An 18,519-nucleotide genomic window follows, 5' to 3' on the forward strand; every position below is an offset into this window, starting at 1 on the left:
TTGCATTTTTTAGTTTTAGACCTTCATCTTATTTAATAGAAAGAAACACAAACCCAAAACATGCAGAATTTTACTGCTTGGATCACTTGTCATTGCCTTGATTACCTGCATGTAAACAATGGATGGATTTAAAAGCACAGAAAATACTCTACTTGCAGAATATGTAGGAATATAATATTTAGTTAATAATATTTAGGTAATGTGTTTGGTTTAGATGATTTTGAGGGCAATGGTCATATATAAAAACATGAAGTTCTTTTTCTCTGAACCTTTTCAGACAAAGTACAAAAAAGGAAAGGAAGACTTGTCAAGCTCTCTGTACTCCACTCTGCCGGAGACTCTGGACACGCTGCACGCCAAAGAGGCCGCTCAGCTGCAGAGTCAGGTGACCAGACTCTAACTTTTACACTAAACTTAAGTGTTTTTCAATGTGTAAAAAAAGGAAAAAGTAGACATTTCTTAAGATTAAGAATGAATTTCATCTCTTCAAGTAAAAGGGCATAGTAGATATGTCTTTTTAATTTATTTGTTTTTTGCTGCTTATTATTTAGCAGACCCTTTATCTGCTATTAAAACACTAGGGAGCCAGCAGGTAGACTCTGTGGAACGCCACATTCAATCAAAGGAAGATCAAGGGTTGTCCTGACAAATGGCCGTATCTGCTTTGTTCCGGGATTAAAGTTTGTGATCCTGTTTGTGTGCAGCTGAATTACAGATCGGCGCTAAAGAAAGACCTGTCTTCAAGTCTGTTCCATCAGCTGCCAGAGACGTTGGAGACAGCCTATGCTAAAGAGGTCTCTGAGCTGCTCAGTGAGGTAGTAATACACCCACCAAACAGTCACTGCATCATCAGCTAATCCTTTTTTTAAAATTTACTCTACTTTTGGTTTTTATTGGTTCATGATTAACTTGTATTCAACATCTGTGGGTCTTTAAGGTGAAGTACAAAGAAGAAGGTAAGAAAGAGATGAGCATCAACCTGTACTCTTTACTGCCAGAGACCATCGACTCTCAGCGCGCTAAAGAGGTGTCAGACCTGCAGAGTGAGGTGAAGTCTTGTTTTTTATTGACATTTTTCATTTAATTATTTTTTTCTTGAACCGTTTCTTTGAAATACCTTCAGATGTGGTCTAGGCTAACCGCTTGGAACTGAGCGACACCTGAAGGCATCCTGAAAAAGAAAAAACTTCCACTTGTTTTAGTATTCTATATATGACACATGAAATTTCTTAGAATATTTTTAAAAATTTGGCGGAAGATAAATGTCTATCAGGCATTTTGTGGATTTTATCCATGGAGGAGGAGGAACTGGTGCCGGCTTCAGAGCTGCCATCTGAGGACTAACTTTTACCTTTGGGGGGAGCAGAGGCAGAGGGAGATGGAAAGGGGACTTCTAGTCTGAAACCGTCACACTTTCTCTGCCGAGCTGGTCTTTGCCGCGGACGACCCGCTCACTGTTGGTTCTTTTTTATTTGTCACTGAAACAATTAGGACCATTTGTGAAAAAACAAATAGAAAAGCTGCAAAAAAGAAAAAAAAGAAGACAAATTTTTAAGGCTGCCTGGAGGCTGAAGCCAAACAGACAGACTGAAGCGTAGATACTGCCTGTATGATAACATCAGGAAGGACACAGCATGGAGGTGTGTCAGGTTTGGGATGTGTCTATGTGCTCAACTGAACAGAAAGGGTTTCTAATGTGCCTCACAGAAATCTGTGAATTTTACTTCTATTCTTAGTTGTATTTTTATTCAAAACATGTAAATTAGTGTGTTTAAAGCATTTTTCCTTGTTTCATTGAAATTATTCCTAAAACTTTGATTCTAACTTGTAATAAAACTTTTTTGAATGTTTTTGGGATTCCCACAGCAAAATTAAGACAGAATCTCTGTATTTTAGTAAAGTTAGCGCTGCATAGGTGAGGCTGTGCTGATTAAAATTATATTAAGCTGGAAGCAAGTAGTTTTTCCTTATTAAAAGATATGGAGGTGAATTCAAAAGAAGGCAAAACTTTCACTTGTAAGAGTTTCCGGGAATGAAGGTGGCTCCTCTTGTCATTCCTCTGCTACAGGTGAAGTATAAAGACGGTCTGAAGCAGAGGATTCAGCACAGTTTGTACCATCAGCTTCCTCAGACCACAGAGACTCAGCTGGCCAAGCAGCTGTCCGAGCTGCAGAGCCAGGTAAGAATCGACATTCACAGGAAAAAGCAGCTTTGTGCTGTTATGCAGCACATTACTAACAGAAGATCAGTAAAGCGCTGCATATCAGTGCAGAGGCGCTTTGCTTTGTGCCAGAATCTGTTGGAGATATATTAGTTGTGGAGACGTTCAAAGAGTTACGGTAGTTTAAAGAAGGTGTGTTTTTTTCCTGTAGCCGGCGACAGCTTCGGTGTTAAACGGTTAAATATGTCCTGTCCAGCAGCTGCACAAACACAAAGCGAACCTCTTGAATTTGACAGAGGAGAGAAGGGAGGAGCTTAATGGTAAATGCTGTATACTTGTAAGGCGCTTTTCAACCCTCCTTGAAGGCCCAAAGCGCTTTACAGTCACAGTCCCATTCACACATTCACACACTGATGGCGGCTTTGCTGCCAAACACTGGCACCAACCTGCCACCAGAGGCAAGGTGGGGTTAGGTGTCTTACCCAAGGACACTTCAACAGGGTGGGGTTAAAAAAGGAATAAAAATAAAAGGACTGATAATTGAAAAAACAACAACAGAATAGACAACAAACGTTGCTTGAGGTCGATTGTGACCATTACCATTTGCAGATATTTGCCTAATAGCTGCAAACATCCTGCAAACCCAAATAACCCTCATGTAAATGTAAAACCTGCACAAACACATGTCTTTGCTCATACACTCATACATAATGCCTGTATCTCAACTACCCTACTGGATATGGCTGTCTCTGCAGGTGAAAAACAGGCCAATCTGTATGGGGGTGGCCCACATGAAATAGACCACTGACCGACCTCTCAGTGACCATTTTCACCCCCCCCACCCAAAATCCTGCAGACTGTGCAAGTGGCCTGTTAGTGCCGTCCATGTGATAAACGCACACTCCTCGTGCATTTTTTGCGCACTGCTTCCGTGCAGCTTGACTGTTAGGAATGATCTCCCAGCTGCCATACTGGGAAGTTGACTTTTATTCTTATTTTTTTAAGGATCGTCCAGACTGTTCGATTTAGGAGTCAGCCTGCTCTTAATGTGATCATCCTCGGCAGAATTTTCCTTTTCACTATACGGCTATTTTCTTTTAGTGTTTTGACATAAATGTTATAAGGATCACCTGATGATGGCCTTCACCCACCTATCCTTTATTGACTCATCATCCTTAATAAGTGTTATCATTAAAAAAGGGCTTCTCTCAGTGCTAGTGGTTGCTGAAATGTACACAAGTAAATACCTGATTATCAAAGATCAGAAGAGCAGCAAATTGCACAAACAGATCGCACATGCTGTTAATTTAGGATTTGTGGGTAATTTTCCAAAGACTACCGGTAGATTTTTAGAGAATAAAAGGCCACAAACTGCAGACTTTTCGCTGCTTGCTTTGCTGTCGTGTTTTTACACATAAAAACCTTTAGGAAATTCCTGTGTGGTTTCTGAAAGTAGAGATCAGTAAATGTAGCATTGGTAATAATTCAATGAAGTTCATTGTGTCTACAAGTTTAACCTGTGTTCTTAAATTATTTTTTCTCGGACACGGTTTGTTTTTGTCAAACGTACCTTACATGTTTGATGAAGGCGGAAGGTATTCCGGCGAAACAAGTAAGGTACGTTTGACAAAAACAAACCGTGTCTGAGAAAAAATAATCTAAGAACACATAGCATTGGTGATGCTAAGAAGGTAGTGAGTTTATTTTATTTTATTTACATTTGTAGAATAAGTACAAGGAGGTCGGCAAGAAGGAGGTGAAGACCAGCCTGTACTCCCTGCTGCCTCAAACCATGGAGACACAGCGGGCCAAGGAAGCTTCAGAGCTGCTCAGTGAGGTGACATGAAGAATTATAAAGAATCTGTGACAATAGAATGTAAAACAATTCTGTAGAATGACTTAAAAGCCTCGCAACAAGCAGTTTCAAGCAACCACAAAGAGTAATTTTTGTAAAGCATGCTTATATAGTATGAGCTACGGATTCCCAAGAGTGTTGCGTAATCCTAAATCGCTGAGAAAATGTTTCATGTATTAAGTAATATGTAAATTTTAAAAATATGTGAAAAATCAAAAGAGTTAATTAAAAATAACAAAATGCACTTTAGTAAAAGTAAAAACAGCCGTAGTTGGTATTTTTCCTATAGGAAATGCTTTTATTAGAGTTCAGAATCCGATCATGCTGACTCATATGTTTTATTTAAGGCCTTCTTATATATCCGCTCTGCACAAAGTAAAAACAAATTGATAGTAATGTTTTCTGGGTAACATTTTCACAGATCAAGTACAAGGAAAGTGGAAGGAAGGACTTGTCCAGCTCTCTGTACCACACACTTCCCGACACTTTAGAAACGGCGTTTGCCAGGGAGGTGACCGACATGCTGAGCGAGGTAAAGAAAAGTCCAACACCACCTCGCATTTCTTATCTTATCTCACCTGTGTGGATTCAGCTTTTGGATGCATCTGAATTTTAGTTTGTCGTTTGATAAAAACACCTGTGGCCTTTTTTGTAATACCATCTTATGTTTTACGAGTTTCAGTTTATTTCATAGCAAAGACCGTTTTCCCTTTGTGGAACTATTTCTAGGATGAATACTTAAATATGGATGTCCTATGCTTCTACTAATTGCACATTTTAAGGAATTGCAGCACCTTTTTTGTTTGGTGATCTGAAATAGGTGCAATTTTAAGATAAATATTTGAACTTCTCACCTTTTGACGTGCTGTCTTAAGGCAACACTCACGACATTTAGGTGTATAGTTGTCCTCACATGGATCATCTTTTGCCATTTTGCAGGTTTTTTATTGCAATTTCTGAAATCAGTTTATCATCAAATTATTTTATCATTAAATCATCTGATTAAGAAGAGTAGACGTTTTTTTGTTTTAATGTGTATAGATGAAAACTTCGTGAAAATGCTCATGCCTTATTTGCAGACTTCATTCCCTCATTGTCCAGAGGAATTGCACATTCACGATTTTATTGGAGGTTTGGCACCAAACCCCATTCTTACAGAAGTTATGAACCTAAAGTTTAGCCTTTTTCTGTCTTGGTCATTCCCAAACTGCACAGTGATAAAAGCAGCGGTTTGTTTAATGAGCTGAAGAGGGTTTAGTCAAAACACCTGAATCCTGTTTTTCCTCTAAAATATTTTAGATCAGATCAAACAAACTAGATCTCTGAGGCGCTGGAGAGAGCTGTGACGTTCTTCAGGGCAGCACTGATGCCGTCTCAGAAGAGTTTCAGTCAGAATGGTGTTTCTTTTGTTAGAATTCATCATCCCTTTATTGTTTTACCTCAGTGAAGCCTGTGCCAACAGTATCTAACCTCTGACTATCAAATCAAATCCAACTTTATATATAAAAAAGAGCTTCTCATGTCTAGCGTAACTGGAAGCGCTTTACATTTAAAAACAAGGAACACACACAGTAGAACAATAAAAACCCAACCCACCTTTCACCCTCCCCACTCCCCTCCGTTAACACATACATCCCATAAGCCCACAAACAACGAATGCTAATAAAAGTAACTTCTAAAGGACGCTGAAGGCTTGGCTCTCTCTGCTGTGAGGAAACAGGATTTGGGAATCCATTCATACCAGGAGCAGCTCGGTCAAAGGAAAGTCGCCACAGTGCCCACCCAGACCGGGACAGCAATGGGGTCCACTCCACAGCCGTGAGGATGCAATGTTTAACTCCAGCCGCCCCAGCTAGGGAAACAACCGTGGCAACAACCACCGACCGAGCCAGCAAGTCCTGGTAGAAAAGATCCCCACAAGAAACACTGGGACTAAAATCATAATAAGATGCGAAATAAGATTGAAGTAAAAACATAAAATTGAGAATAAGATTAAGTGCAAAAAAAATTAATACACCAAAAAATATATATTAAAACTAATGGAATAAATAAGCAGATAAGAGCTACAGAAACCAAGGAATCCACGTTCATCCCTCAGCCGTTATAAGTGTTGATTAAAGTAACATTGGTCTCAGCCTGAAAGCTTTAATGGAGCTGCAGACCTTTCACAGCTTCACAGCATTTCTAACCCTCCTCAGGTTTGGAAGATAAATGCCTTACATGTGTTTTTCAGAGCAAATACAAGAACGGGAAGAAGAACCTGGCGCAGAGTTTTTACTCCCAACTTTCACAAACTGCAGAGACTCAGTTTGCTAAGACAGTTTCTGAGCTGCAGAGCGAGGTAAGTTTCTCTGTGACGCCACAAAAAAGCAGCAACACAGCTAGCTCTGCTTTACAAGGCTGGATGTCTAAATGACCCGGAAGGCCGTTTGGCCTAAATGTTGTCTGTGATGCTGCTGCTCTGGCTTTTTTTATGTTTTCACATCCAGTAAATCTGGATGCTTTGTAACAAAACCGGAGAATTCACGACAGAACAGCATTTTACCCAACATGCCCTGTTTTATGAAGTCCACTCAGGTCTCTTAATGGGGCATTTTTCAAGGTTAGTTTGTTTGTGAGAGGAGCGTACCTGACACATTCTCACTTCATCTCAGCTAAAATCTTTCAAAAGCTTTTTCAGTTGATGAAGAAGATAGTGGGAGACCGCAAGTAAACAAATGTACATGTCTCGCTTCTGGTTTAAGCTCAAATCCTAATTCTGTTGGTGTTCTGTCCTCACAAAGACTTCAAGCAAAAATTTGGTTTTCCAACTAATGAAACATCACAGAATTATCCTTCTTTATTAAAAAAGGCGGTATAGAAAAATAAATAAAAGACAAATACCATATTTGTAAGAAACTAAACAATAATAACTGCTAGAGTATGTTGAAGGTTTTCCGAGTAAAAACCTCCGCTAATATCTAAGATTTACCTGGTAATAAAATTCACCACTGCTGTTTTACCAAAACAAGACTTTTCTTAACATTTTCAACTCAAGTTTCAGTTGTTATAAACCACAAATGGTTCCATGCTAAATACAGTTTTATGCCTCTAAAATAATATTAATCTCTTTCGACCCAAGTTAATATTTGGGCCAACCCTCTACACTGTGGTAACATAACCCATAATGTGGACAGTAGGTCTTAAGACAACATTTCTTAACAGTTGATCTCAGATTTTTATCTAGCTTTGAGTCATTTTTTCCTTTTTTGTTCAGGTGAAGTACAAAGAAGCCGGAAGGAAAGGCGCAATGAGCTCCATGTACTCGACTCTACCCGAGACTCTGGAAACCAAGCACGCCAAAGACGCGTCTCAGCTGCAAAGCCAGGTAGGAAACACACTTTGACTCAGAAAGGTCACATCTGCTGCCAAAGCTAAGTGAGTAGGTGAGTGATGTGTGTGATTAGTGGAAGTCAGTAAACGTTTAGTTCCTTATTATCAGAAATTAAGGCACTTCGCAGGAGCAACCGTCCTCCGCTTTGCGTTTGACGGTTCAGGCTTTCAGGGCGTGCATTAATTTGTGATAATGCACACTTCGTCGCCCATTATCCCTTACTGAATTCACACCCAGCAGCCAATCAGAAGCAAGGTTTCACCCGGACCATGGTATAATATTATATGTTTCTGTCTTGTTGTGTTCACAGATTCTTTGTTTAATTACAAAAACTGCGTCTTTTTTCGGTGGAATTGTCTCTGTTGGAGAAATTTACATCTGAGACTACACATGCTTCAGTTACAGTTATAAATGTTCAAATATTATAGCTGCATGGTTAGAAATAGACTTAATGAATAAAGAAAAAGACATTTGAGATATCTGGTTATGTATGTATTTGGAAAGTGGTCAAATAAAAATACATTTATTACACTTTATCCCTGTGTTTATTCAGAATATGGTTTCATTTTGTGAAATTAATCCACTGTTATCTGTTTGCAGCTGAAGTACAAGCAGAGTCTAGCCACAGAAGGTTCCAGTCTTTACCATTCGATGCCGGAAACCTTCGACACTCAGTTTGCCAGAGAGCAGATGGAGATGCTCAGTGAGGTACGGCTGCCTCTGTCAGGTGACCTCTGTGGATCTCACAGGAGAAGCTGCTGTTTCCATGTGTTCACCTCAGAGCTCCAAACTCTGACGATGATATTTGCTGCAAACATCCCACGCTTTGAGGCTCCACGTTCAGCAGGATCTGTGACTAAAGATGTTTCTCCCAGCTCCACTCCGAAAACGAAAAATCCAAGATGCGAATCCCACTTTGGTCTTATTCCTCTTTCACAAGGTCAAATACAAGGAAGACGGCAAAAAGGACCTGAGTGTCAGTCTGTACTCTGTGCTCCCTGAAACCCTGGAAACGCAGCGCGCCAAAGAGCTGACCGAGATGCTGAGTGAGGTGAGTGTGCCCATCGCTCACTGTAAGGCTGATGTCATTCACTGGTCATGACCCTGAAGGGAATTATTCTGAAAAAAAAGAACTGTTTGTGGGGGTTTTTACTCTCTTCTTTATGCAGATGTGAGAAAATATAAATCTGTGTACGAAAGGCTGCTAAAAATGTCCATGAACACAGTCATGTCTGCTTTTCTGCAATGATAAAATAGATTGTTAGTCGCCATGGAGTACTCTGTAGATTGAATTGGATTTATTCTTGTTTATTCTTTACTAAAAATAATTTCTATAGTTTTATGAAAATAAATGTTAAATTGTAAAGAAAGAACTCATTTTCACTTTGATAAATATTTAGTATTCTTTAGCCTAAATTTGTTGTTTTTTTATCCAAATTTTTTTTCAAGGCTAAATACAAAGAAGAGAGTAAGAAGCAGAGTTCAGCGCCTTTGTACCACCTACTACCTGAAACTCTGGAGACGCGGCGTGCCAAAGAGGCTGCGCTGCTGCAGAGCCAGGTGCACCTTCATGTCCTTCTTTGTTTAAAGCACACTGAGGAAAACGTCTGAGCTGACATCGTTTTACTGTTGGAAGCTTCACACGCTGCACGTCTTGTGTTGCAGGTCCTGTACAAAGAAGCTGTGAAGAAGGAGTTGTCATGTCCTGTTTACCACCAGCTTCCCGAGACGCTGGAGACCCAGTTCGCTCAAGAAGTCACCGACTTACAGAGTCAAGTAAGAGCAGCTAGACTGGCTTCCAGCATGCTGAACGACGTCAGATGGTGAATGTTGCCTCAAGTGCCAGAACATCATCTGCAGCCTAATGGATTCGCAATGACGCCCACTGCAGGTCTACTTCAGGTTAAAACACCCACATGACAATGCTGGAAAAACATGGCTGCAGGGGGGGGGGCAGTCTCACCATCAGCTCGTTTCAAACGAGAAGCTTAACTGTTGGAAAACCTGCAGCCGTGTTCTGGCAGAGTGGGAACAGCAGATGGTAAAGGCCACGCCCACGAGAATCACAGCCATGAAAACCGTTTCTAAATTTAAATTCATGTGTTCTGTTCTTGATGACCCAGAAGCTTAAAGCTGAGAGCACAGAGCTCAAATCAGTCCATACATTTAAAACATGCCAGCAATATTCCCCCCTAAGAAAAATCAAGATTAAACCAAAAACTGCATGAAATGTCAGCTAACGCTCATGCAAACTCTTGCTGTTTTCTTTGTCAAATGAATTCATTTTTTGTCTGCAGACAATGTTCTAGCAGAGATTTGTTTTTCATGTTTGCAGGATCATATTTGGGTTCAGTTGAATATCTGTCTGCACATTTGTAGATTTTTTTTAAAAAACATTTTCCCCCTTTTTATAATGTATTGTAGTCCACATTCATAACCGGGCGCAGAAAGAATAAACAAAAGGGTTTGGTTATTCTGCTCTTCTGTGCATTTTTCTAATTTTCAGGGTTTCCATCATTTGAGCATATTCAGGAATATTATTTTAATATTTACGTTTAATAAAGACACGCCTCAAGCAACTTTTGTTGTTTACTTTCTTGGAGTTCATTTTTAAATCTCCAATTTTTTTTATTTACTTGTTAAACAGTAACTGCATTTATGGAGGCATCAGTCATTTACTTTTTTTTGTTGATGTCTCCGATCACAGATAATGTTTGGAATTGGTTTATTTTAAGCAGTCAAAAAAAAAAAACGTAAAGACAACAAACGATCAAAGCAAACAATTATGTATACAGTACATCATGAATGCATGGAAAAATATTAAATTAAAAATGTAATAAAAGATAAAGAAATCCATATCTACATTTACCGGCCACTTTAGTAGGTCCACCTTGCTAGTGCCAGGTAGGACTTTGTCTGTCCACATGCAAATGAAGCCATTATAGTTCGTGTTAATCATAAATGGACATTTTTGCATTTATACAAACTGTATCACTGTAGTCACTGAATCCTTCAAATATTAACTTTGTCACATAGACTTTGATTAATTGCATGAAAGTGATTGGGAGAAAGAGGACCACATCATCTTTCTGGCCTTACATCTCATTTTGTGTAAAGCTGGCGGATTCCCATCTGCAGGCTGTGCATCAACCTCCAGTTTCAAACAGGGTTATGAGTTCAGCTGGGAATGAATTGATCAATTATTGATTAGTGAGTCTTTTCATCTGGTCTCTCCAAAAGAAAGGAAGAAATTTTAAAAATAATCGTATACCACCACCGTCACCTAACTCCTGAGCTGTTATATTATTTTAGACTATAATCCCTTAAGATGATTATGCTAATATTGGTCTTTAGGTCATGTTTATGCATGTTTACCCTCAGAACAAATACAAGGAGGCGGGGATGCAGAGCCTCTCTCACAGCGTCTACTCTCAGCTGCCGGAAACTGAGGAGATCAAGTTTGCCAAAGCTGTAGCCGATCTGCAGAGCGAGGTGAGAAGGGAAGAAAATACAAAAGAGGGATTGAAGATAAAAGTGGTCACATGAGGGGAATAAGAAGGGTTCTATTCTGCATTTTTTCAGTTAAAGTACAAAAAGTGGGGCAGACAGGATGCTGGCAGCTGTCTGTACTCTGAGATGCCTGAAACTCTGGAAACGCAACATGCCAAGCAGGTTTCCCAGATGCAGAGCCAGGTACTGACAAGACAGCCATGTTTGTGTTGAGGTTTCAAATGAAAGCACCTTTTACTCTGCTGTTGTGTGTTTATAGAAAGACACATTACTCAGTCTAATATGTTTCTGGATGCTTTTTGTTACTTAAATAAGTGGGTGTAACTAAAATTACTTACTTAAGTGGATGTGAAGGGCGTTAGAGGTCATTCTAATTTAAATGTGACCGTTTTAGGGGCTATAAGGTGGGCCTGTGTGTCATGATATGACGCAGATTCTGAATGACCCAAGTGCTGGAACCCGGAAGGAGACTCGGACAGGAGGTAAGTCTGAAGTAGATTTTAATTTGGCTGAAGATGAGTGTTGGCGTCTTCCCAGAAGGTGGAGCGTCAGCTGGCTGGAGGCGTCTTGACGAGGAGATCCAGGAGCGAAGCACGAGTGACCAGAGGACTGCGACCAGGTGAGTATCAGAGTGGATAATTCCTGAGGCAGATCGAGAGGGATAATTAAAGACATGAAACTTGGCAATAAACAGGAGCAAGGATAGGTCAGACTAAGCACCATGGGAGGAACAACGAACTGGCGTCGGCTGAAGATCCACAGACTCCTTAAGAAGGCTGCAGCAGTGATGAGGTGAGTGAGAACAGCTGGTCGCGTCAAAGGCAGAGAAGGTGGGGGAGGGGGAGAGTAACTGACAGGCCACCATGACAGTACCCCCCCCTCAACGACCGCCACCTGGCGGTCCAAGACGACGATCCGGATGGGCCCGGTAGAAGTCGTCAATGAGGGTATGGTCCAGAATCAGGGAACGGGAAATCCAAGAACGTTCTTCCGGACCATACCCCTCCCAATCCACCAGAAACTGCACACCCCGCCCACGGCGCCGAACATCCAGGATCTTGCTGACCGTAAAGGCGGGGGCGCCGTCGATGGTACGGGCGGGTGGCGGGGAAGTGGACGGCGGGCAAAGCGGACTCTCAGTGACTGGCTTGACCTGAGAAACGTGGAACGTGGGATGCACCTTAAGGGCTGCCGGGAGACGCAGCCTGACACAAGCGGGATTGACGACCCGGTCAATGGTGTAGGGCCCGATGAATTTGGGGGCCAATTTACGGGATGAGGCTTGGAGAGGAATGTTTTGGGCAGATAACCAAACCTTTTGGCCAGGCTGGTAACTGGGACTCACCCCCCTGTGGCGGTTGGCTATCTGGCAGTTGCTCTCCTTAGTGCGAAGGAGAGCCGCCCTGGTCTGCTGCCAGATGTTCCGACACCGTTGGAGGTGGAGCTGGACCGAGGGCACTGCCAGATCCAATTCCTGAGAAGGAAACAAAGGGGGTGAGTAACCCAAGGATGCCTCAAAAGGAGATATGCCAGTGGCGGTGGAAGAATGGGAATTGTGGGCATATTCCACCCACACCAGGTACTTGGACCAGTCAGCTTGATTCTGGGCTGCCAGACACCTGAGAGCTGCTTCCAGTTCTTGGTTCGCCCGTTCTGCCTGTCCATTAGATTGGGGGTGGTAGCCCGATGTGAGGCTCACGGTGGCTCCCAGGGCGGAACAGAAAGCCCTCCAAACTTGCGACGTAAACTGAGGTCCACGATCAGACACTATGTCGCTGGGAATTCCATGATGACGAAAAACATGATTTATGAGGACGTCGGCCGTTTCAGAGGCTGAAGGCAGCTGAGGCAGGGGAATAAACTGAGCGGCTTTGGAAAAACGATCAATAATAGTCAGGATTACCGTATGGCCTTGGGACGGTGGTAGTCCGGAGACGAAATCCACCGCTATGTGGGACCAGGGACGGCTGGGCGTGGACAGGGGTAGCAGATGTCCAGAGGGAGGCCGGTTGGAGGTTTTCGAGCGGGCACAGGTGGTACAGGCCGCAATATACTCCTTGACATCGCGCTCCATGGTGGGCCAAAAGAAACGACGCTTGAGTAGTCGGGAGGTACGGTAAACCCCTCCATGGCAGGCAATGCGGGATGTGTGTCCCCATGTGAGGACTTCAGATCTTAGGGCGTCTGGAACAAAGAGAGTGCCCGGAGGACAGGAGATGCCATCAGGAATCTCTCCTTGGGCCTGGAGTACCTTGCTCTCGACCTCCCAGGTAAGATTGCCGATAAAACATGAAGCAGGAAGTATAGGAGAGTCAGAGGTAGTCTCGGAGGTGTTGAATTTGCGAGATAGGGCATCAGGTTTGATGTTGCGGCTGCCAGGACGATAGGTGATTGTGAAATGGAATCGATCAAAAAACAAGCACCACCGGGCCTGACGGGAATTGAGTCGTTTGGCACTGCGAAGATAAGCCAGGTTCTTATGATCAGTTAATACTTGGAAAGGCTTTTCTGCTCCCTCCAGCCAGTGACGCCATTCTTCTAATGCCAATTTTATGGCCAAAAGTTCACGGTTCCCCACGTCATAATTTTGTTCGGCGGGACTTAGTTTCCGTGAAAAAAAAGCACAGGGCTTGAGTTTACCGGTGTCCTCGCGTTGTGATAAGACAGCTCCTACACCGGAGTCCGAGGCGTCCACCTCCACGATGAATTGTTTGGTAACATCGGGCTGAATCAGGATGGGAGCAGACACAAAAAGGGACTTGAGTTTTCTGAAGGCGGCATCAGCCTCCGGGTTCCAGGCGTAAACTTTGTTTATGGAGGTGAGTTGGGTGAGTGGGGCAGCTATACTGCTATAATTACGTATGAACCGGCGGTAGAAATTGGCAAACCCAAGGAACTGTTGCAGTTTTTTACGAGTTTGCGGTATCTCCCATTGAGTGACGGCCTCAATTTTAGCTGGATCAGGGCGGATATTGCCAGCCTCAATGATGTAGCCCAGAAAAGGGATGGAGGACACGTGAAACTCGCATTTCTCTGCTTTGACGTAAAGCTGATTTTCGAGCAACCTCTCAAGAACTAGACGGACGTGATGTTCATGTTGGGATTGATCGGTGGAAAAAACAAGAATATCGTCCAAATAAACAAAAACAAACCTATTAAGGAAATCCCTCAGGACGTCATTTACAAGTCGCTGAAAGACCGCAGGGGCGTTGGTAAGACCGAACGGCATAACAAGGTATTCATAATGCCCCAACGGGGTGTTAAACGCCGTTTTCCACTCATCTCCGTCACGCATGCGTACCAAGTGATAAGCGTTACGGAGGTCGAGTTTCGAGAAAATCTTAGCCTGTTGTACCGAGTCAAACACAGATTCGAGTAATGGTAGGGAATATTTGTCTTTGACCGTGATTTGATTGAGCTCGCGGAAGTCAATACATGGCCTGAGAGACTTATCCTTCTTCTCCACAAAGAAAAACCCTGCGCCGACAGGAGAAGAAGAGGGGCGGATATGACCCAAAGAGAGGGCTTCTTGTATATAGTTTTCCATGGCGCTTTTTTCGGGTCCCGATAGATTGTATAGCTTCCCCTTGGGAAGGGGAGCCCCATTTAACAGCTCGATGGAGCAATCATAGGGACGATGAGGGGGCAGAGCGCTAGCTTTGGATTTAGAAAAAACCGAACGAAGGTCGTGGTAACAGGAGGGGACTTTAGAAAGGTCGATATCCTTCCCTAGACCAGGGTCGGGACAATTAGTGATGGGCATGGCCGAGTGTAGGCAGTTGGCCATACAATAGGTGCTCCAGTTAACGACGCGAGGTGAAACCCAGTCAATATGCGGATTGTGTTTCTGGAGCCACGAGAAGCCAAGAATTATGGGTGTTTGAGGGCACTGAGTGACAAAAAACTGACAGTATTCACGATGATTACCGGAGGTCAGAATGAGAAAAGGACTGGTACGCTTAGTAATGCGAGTTAGTTGTTTTCCACCCAGCCCGGCCGCGTTGATAGGCGTGGAAAGGTCTTCGACTGAAAGCGAGAGGTCATGAACAAGACGTTGGTCTATTAAACTGTGCTCTGCACCAGAATCTACAAGTGCTTGGAGTTCAAATACTTGGCCTTTATTACTGACTTTGACAGGAACAAACAAGAACTTAGAGCTAGGTGCTGGTTCAGGATTTTCCCCCCGTGGCCTGTCAACTAACGGGGGGGTTCGAAAATTTAACCGGACGTTACATTGAGAGACAATGTGACCAGTCTGACCACAATAGTAGCATAATCCCTCATCACGACGTCTTTGTCTTTCTTCAGAGGAAAGCTTGGCGTGACCAATTTGCATGGGTTTGTCAAGATTGCAAGCAGCAGTATCACGGTTGGATGGTAGGGTAATCCTAACCGGGGAAACGAGAGTAGCTGAAGGCGGCGGAGGCTTACGCTTTTGTTCGGCGTGGCGTTCACGTAACCGAACATCGGACCTCAAGGAGGCGGCGACAAGGTCTTCAAAGGTGACCGCTTCTGGCTGTGAACATAGGTGGTTTTTAATGCGATCGTTCAACGATTGATAATAGATGCCTTTGAGTGCGGGATCCGGCCAACCTGCTTCAACCGCCAGAATGCGGAAGTCGATTAGATGGTCACTTACCGGGCGGTTACCTTGTTTGAGACTCAGTAACCGCCGGGTGGCTTCTTCCTGCTTTCTGGGTTGGTCAAACACTAGACGGAATTCCCCAATGAAGCGGTCGAAAGGTAGGTGTGTGATGGGATGGGTGGCTAGGAAAGCCTGAGCCCACTGAAGCGCCTTGCTGCGGAGTGAATTAACAATCAGAGATATGCGGCTGTGATCGGCCTGATAATACCTGGGGGCCTGTTGGAAGATTAGTTGGCATTGAAGCAGGAACCCTCCGCAGGTCTCAACGTTGCCGTAAAAAGGTTCCGGCTGTAGACGGACATTTTCCGGGACGAAGGCGGAAGAGGAAGTGGGGTTGTTGCCGGAACTAGGAATTTGGGCAGCGGCTGCAGGGGAAGAGGATTGACTGGTTAATTCAAACAGTTTCTGAGAGATGCTGTTGAGACGGCGAAATAGATCCTGCTGGGCTGTGGACATTTGAGTTAGAGCGTCCGCTTGACTACTCAGGAGGTTTCCTTGCAGGGCGATGGCGTGACGGAGCCCCACCGGGTCAGCTGGGTCAGAAGTTTGGCCAGTTCGTTCTGTCATGATATGACGCAGATTCTGAATGACCCAAGTGCTGGAACCCGGAAGGAGACTCGGACAGGAGGTAAGTCTGAAGTAGATTTTAATTTGGCTGAAGATGAGTGTTGGCGTCTTCCCAGAAGGTGGAGCGTCAGCTGGCTGGAGGCGTCTTGACGAGGAGATCCAGGAGCGAAGCACGAGTGACCAGAGGACTGCGACCAGGTGAGTATCAGAGTGGATAATTCCTGAGGCAGATCGAGAGGGATAATTAAAGACATGAAACTTGGCAATAAACAGGAGCAAGGATAGGTCAGACTAAGCACCATGGGAGGAACAACGAACTGGCGTCGGCTGAAGATCCACAGACTCCTTAAGAAGGCTGCAGCAGTGATGAGGTGAGTGAGAACAGCTGGTCGCGTCAAAGGCAGAGAAGGTGGGGGAGGGGGAGAGTAACTGACAGGCCACCATGACACTGTGGGGTAAATCATTCAGCATTAAGACTTAGATTTTAAATTTAGACAGTTAAAATACCAACATGAACAAAAATCCCTGCTTATATTTCTAAAAGAAATACAACATTTTTAAATAAGCTGCTTTGAAAAATCTAGCTTTAGATCCCGGATGAGCCCCCAGCTCTTATTTTTATAAAAACACTTCTCTCTAAATCAATGTTTTCATTCCTGAGTGACAAATCTGCAGCATGAAGGTGAAGCTCCATCGCACAGGTTTCTAAGCCCAAAACATCTTTTCCCCCAGAAGGTGCTGCTTTACTTCAGTTCTAATGAGAAGAGATTAAAAGGCAGAAAGCAGGAGACTTCAAACAAAAAGAAAACTTTGGTTTACACAGAGCACCCTGCATGAGACAGGACAAAGTGATCTGCAGGACTGTGTCGGCTCACCGAAGACTGATATGTTCATGTTCTGGTCTAATCCATCAGCCAATGGGCTACAGAGTCTGGGTGAAACACAAATCAGAAGAGGCCTCACTCTGCCATTTACGTATTTTACTAAATCCATTTACCACAAGTCCAGCAAAAAGAAACGTCCAGCCACAGTTTAGCAGGGTGATGCAGAGCTCAGACTTTAAGTGATACAGATGCCGACCGTCACTGCTCAGAGTGACAGGATTGATGCCAGGTCAGCAGTTCAAGGTGAAGGATGCTGACGTCTTTGCCGTCTCAGACGTGCAGCACCGTCAGTTTTTGTCTTTTTTTCCTGCAGGTGAAGTACAAGGAAGATGTGCAGAAGCAGCAGCAGAGCAGTTTGTTCTCCAGCCTTCGTCAGACCCCCCAGACTGAACTAGCTAAAGAAGCGGCGGCGCTGCAGAGCGAGGTGATGTGTGTTTTTTTAACTAAACACTTTTTGGCCTCACATTTTAAACACTGTTCTCTGTTGCAATCTTCTGAATTACAGTCAAAAGATTACTCAGCAATAAATGTTTATGATGCAGTCACTCCAGTTGATTATAGTTCTGTGGTGACCTTTGAGTTTAGTAGTGTTAACACCCTGAGCCGTCTGCAGCAGACGGAGGAGGCCGAACTAGAAATAACATTTTGCTCAGACAACAATGCAGACTTCTTCCAAAGCAGGAGAGAAAAGCAAAGGCGTGAGGTTTGTTTAGCATGAAGAAGATGATGGTTCAAAACCTCCATCCGTTCTGAGTCACCATCAGACCTTCAAAAGGTCCCAGACAGCTGTGATGCTGCGAGACGACTGGCTCAGTTTGTCTGTTTTTGTGATGCAGGTGAAATATAAGGGGGGCTGTAAGAAGGATATGTCCTCCCCCCTCTACCACCACCTGCCTGAGACAGCAGAGACACAGTTTGCCAAGCAGATGTCAGAGATCCAGAGCGAGGTGCAGCTACGTTTCTGCTTCCGTCTCATCCCAGCTCCCACTCTGTCTGGACGTCATTTGTTAAGTTTTGTTTCTTTTTGTTGTAAGCTGAAATACAAGAAGGACACGGAGGATCTGCCCGACACGCTGTACTCTGTGCTGCCTGAAACTCTGGAGACTCAGTTTGTCAAAGAGATGTCAGAGACGCACAGCCAGGTGACCGCTTTCTGTTGTTTCACTAACACTTTTGAAGTATGACGACGGAGGGGGCGGGGCTAGAGCTGCCAGCAAGCAGCAGAAAGGAGAAGAAAGTTTCTCCTCTTTGCATTTGTGTTGATGAGGATGAGGGTTTGGTTTAATGTTTGTTTTGGTGAACGCAACTTCCAGCGACTCCAGCTTTCAGCGACTCCAGCTTTCAGCGATGCAGTTAAATGCAGTCAGATGAAAACAGAGCATGAGAAGATGTTGCAACGATGAAAGAAATCTGATGCTCCTTCTTTTTGCAGTGGTCTAACAATAATAAAAGAACAGGCTGAATTCCTATTAGCTGAGGTCTGATAAATGCTGGTTTCACAGAGGGTTTCAAGATGAGCTGCAG

The 18,519-nt window shown here is 43.7% G+C and overlaps 2 protein-coding genes and 2 long non-coding RNA genes across 17 annotated transcripts in view; 2 read left to right on the top strand and 2 right to left on the bottom strand.

Moving 5' to 3' along the window:
• Positions 1-18,519, top strand: part of LOC101166998 (nebulin-like) — a 73,697-nt gene that overhangs the window by 28,576 nt on the left and 26,602 nt on the right. For 10 of the 14 annotated variants that reach the window (XM_011488616.3, XM_020712705.2, XM_020712706.2 and 7 more), the window contains 17 exons: positions 278-385; positions 705-815; positions 938-1,048; positions 2,069-2,179; positions 3,888-3,998; positions 4,438-4,548; positions 6,250-6,357; positions 7,273-7,383; positions 7,990-8,097; positions 8,330-8,440; positions 8,839-8,949; positions 9,055-9,165; positions 10,771-10,881; positions 10,972-11,082; positions 17,309-17,419; positions 17,832-17,942; positions 18,030-18,137. In XM_011488616.3, the coding sequence (XP_011486918.2) occupies positions 278-385; positions 705-815; positions 938-1,048; positions 2,069-2,179; positions 3,888-3,998; positions 4,438-4,548; positions 6,250-6,357; positions 7,273-7,383; positions 7,990-8,097; positions 8,330-8,440; positions 8,839-8,949; positions 9,055-9,165; positions 10,771-10,881; positions 10,972-11,082; positions 17,309-17,419; positions 17,832-17,942; positions 18,030-18,137 (1,875 nt within the window). The remainder of the gene's footprint in view (positions 1-277; positions 386-704; positions 816-937; positions 1,049-2,068; positions 2,180-3,887; positions 3,999-4,437; positions 4,549-6,249; positions 6,358-7,272; positions 7,384-7,989; positions 8,098-8,329; positions 8,441-8,838; positions 8,950-9,054; positions 9,166-10,770; positions 10,882-10,971; positions 11,083-17,308; positions 17,420-17,831; positions 17,943-18,029; positions 18,138-18,519) is intronic. The other 4 variants (XM_020712715.2, XM_020712710.1, XM_020712712.1 and 1 more) reach the window with 4 other exon arrangements.
• LOC111946601 lies at positions 11,350-11,691 on the top strand. Its single transcript, XR_002872329.1, has 2 exons — positions 11,350-11,518; positions 11,594-11,691. It is a non-coding gene; the product is annotated as an uncharacterized LOC111946601 (long non-coding RNA).
• On the bottom strand, positions 11,740-15,395 carry LOC111946599. The gene is made up of 2 exons (XM_023949973.1): positions 15,331-15,395; positions 11,740-12,373 (listed from the first exon to the last, which is right to left on the bottom strand). Exons 1-2 carry the CDS (start codon positions 15,364-15,366, stop codon positions 11,780-11,782), a joined length of 630 nt encoding a protein of 209 aa, XP_023805741.1. The 5' UTR covers positions 15,367-15,395; the 3' UTR covers positions 11,740-11,779.
• On the bottom strand, positions 16,174-16,527 carry LOC105356631. Its single transcript, XR_910736.2, has 2 exons — positions 16,411-16,527; positions 16,174-16,332 (listed from the first exon to the last, which is right to left on the bottom strand). It is a non-coding gene; the product is annotated as an uncharacterized LOC105356631 (long non-coding RNA).

This window comes from Oryzias latipes, chromosome 20 (genome assembly GCF_002234675.1).
Source record: "Oryzias latipes chromosome 20, ASM223467v1".
NCBI classification, from domain to species: Eukaryota; Metazoa; Chordata; class Actinopteri; order Beloniformes; family Adrianichthyidae; genus Oryzias; species Oryzias latipes.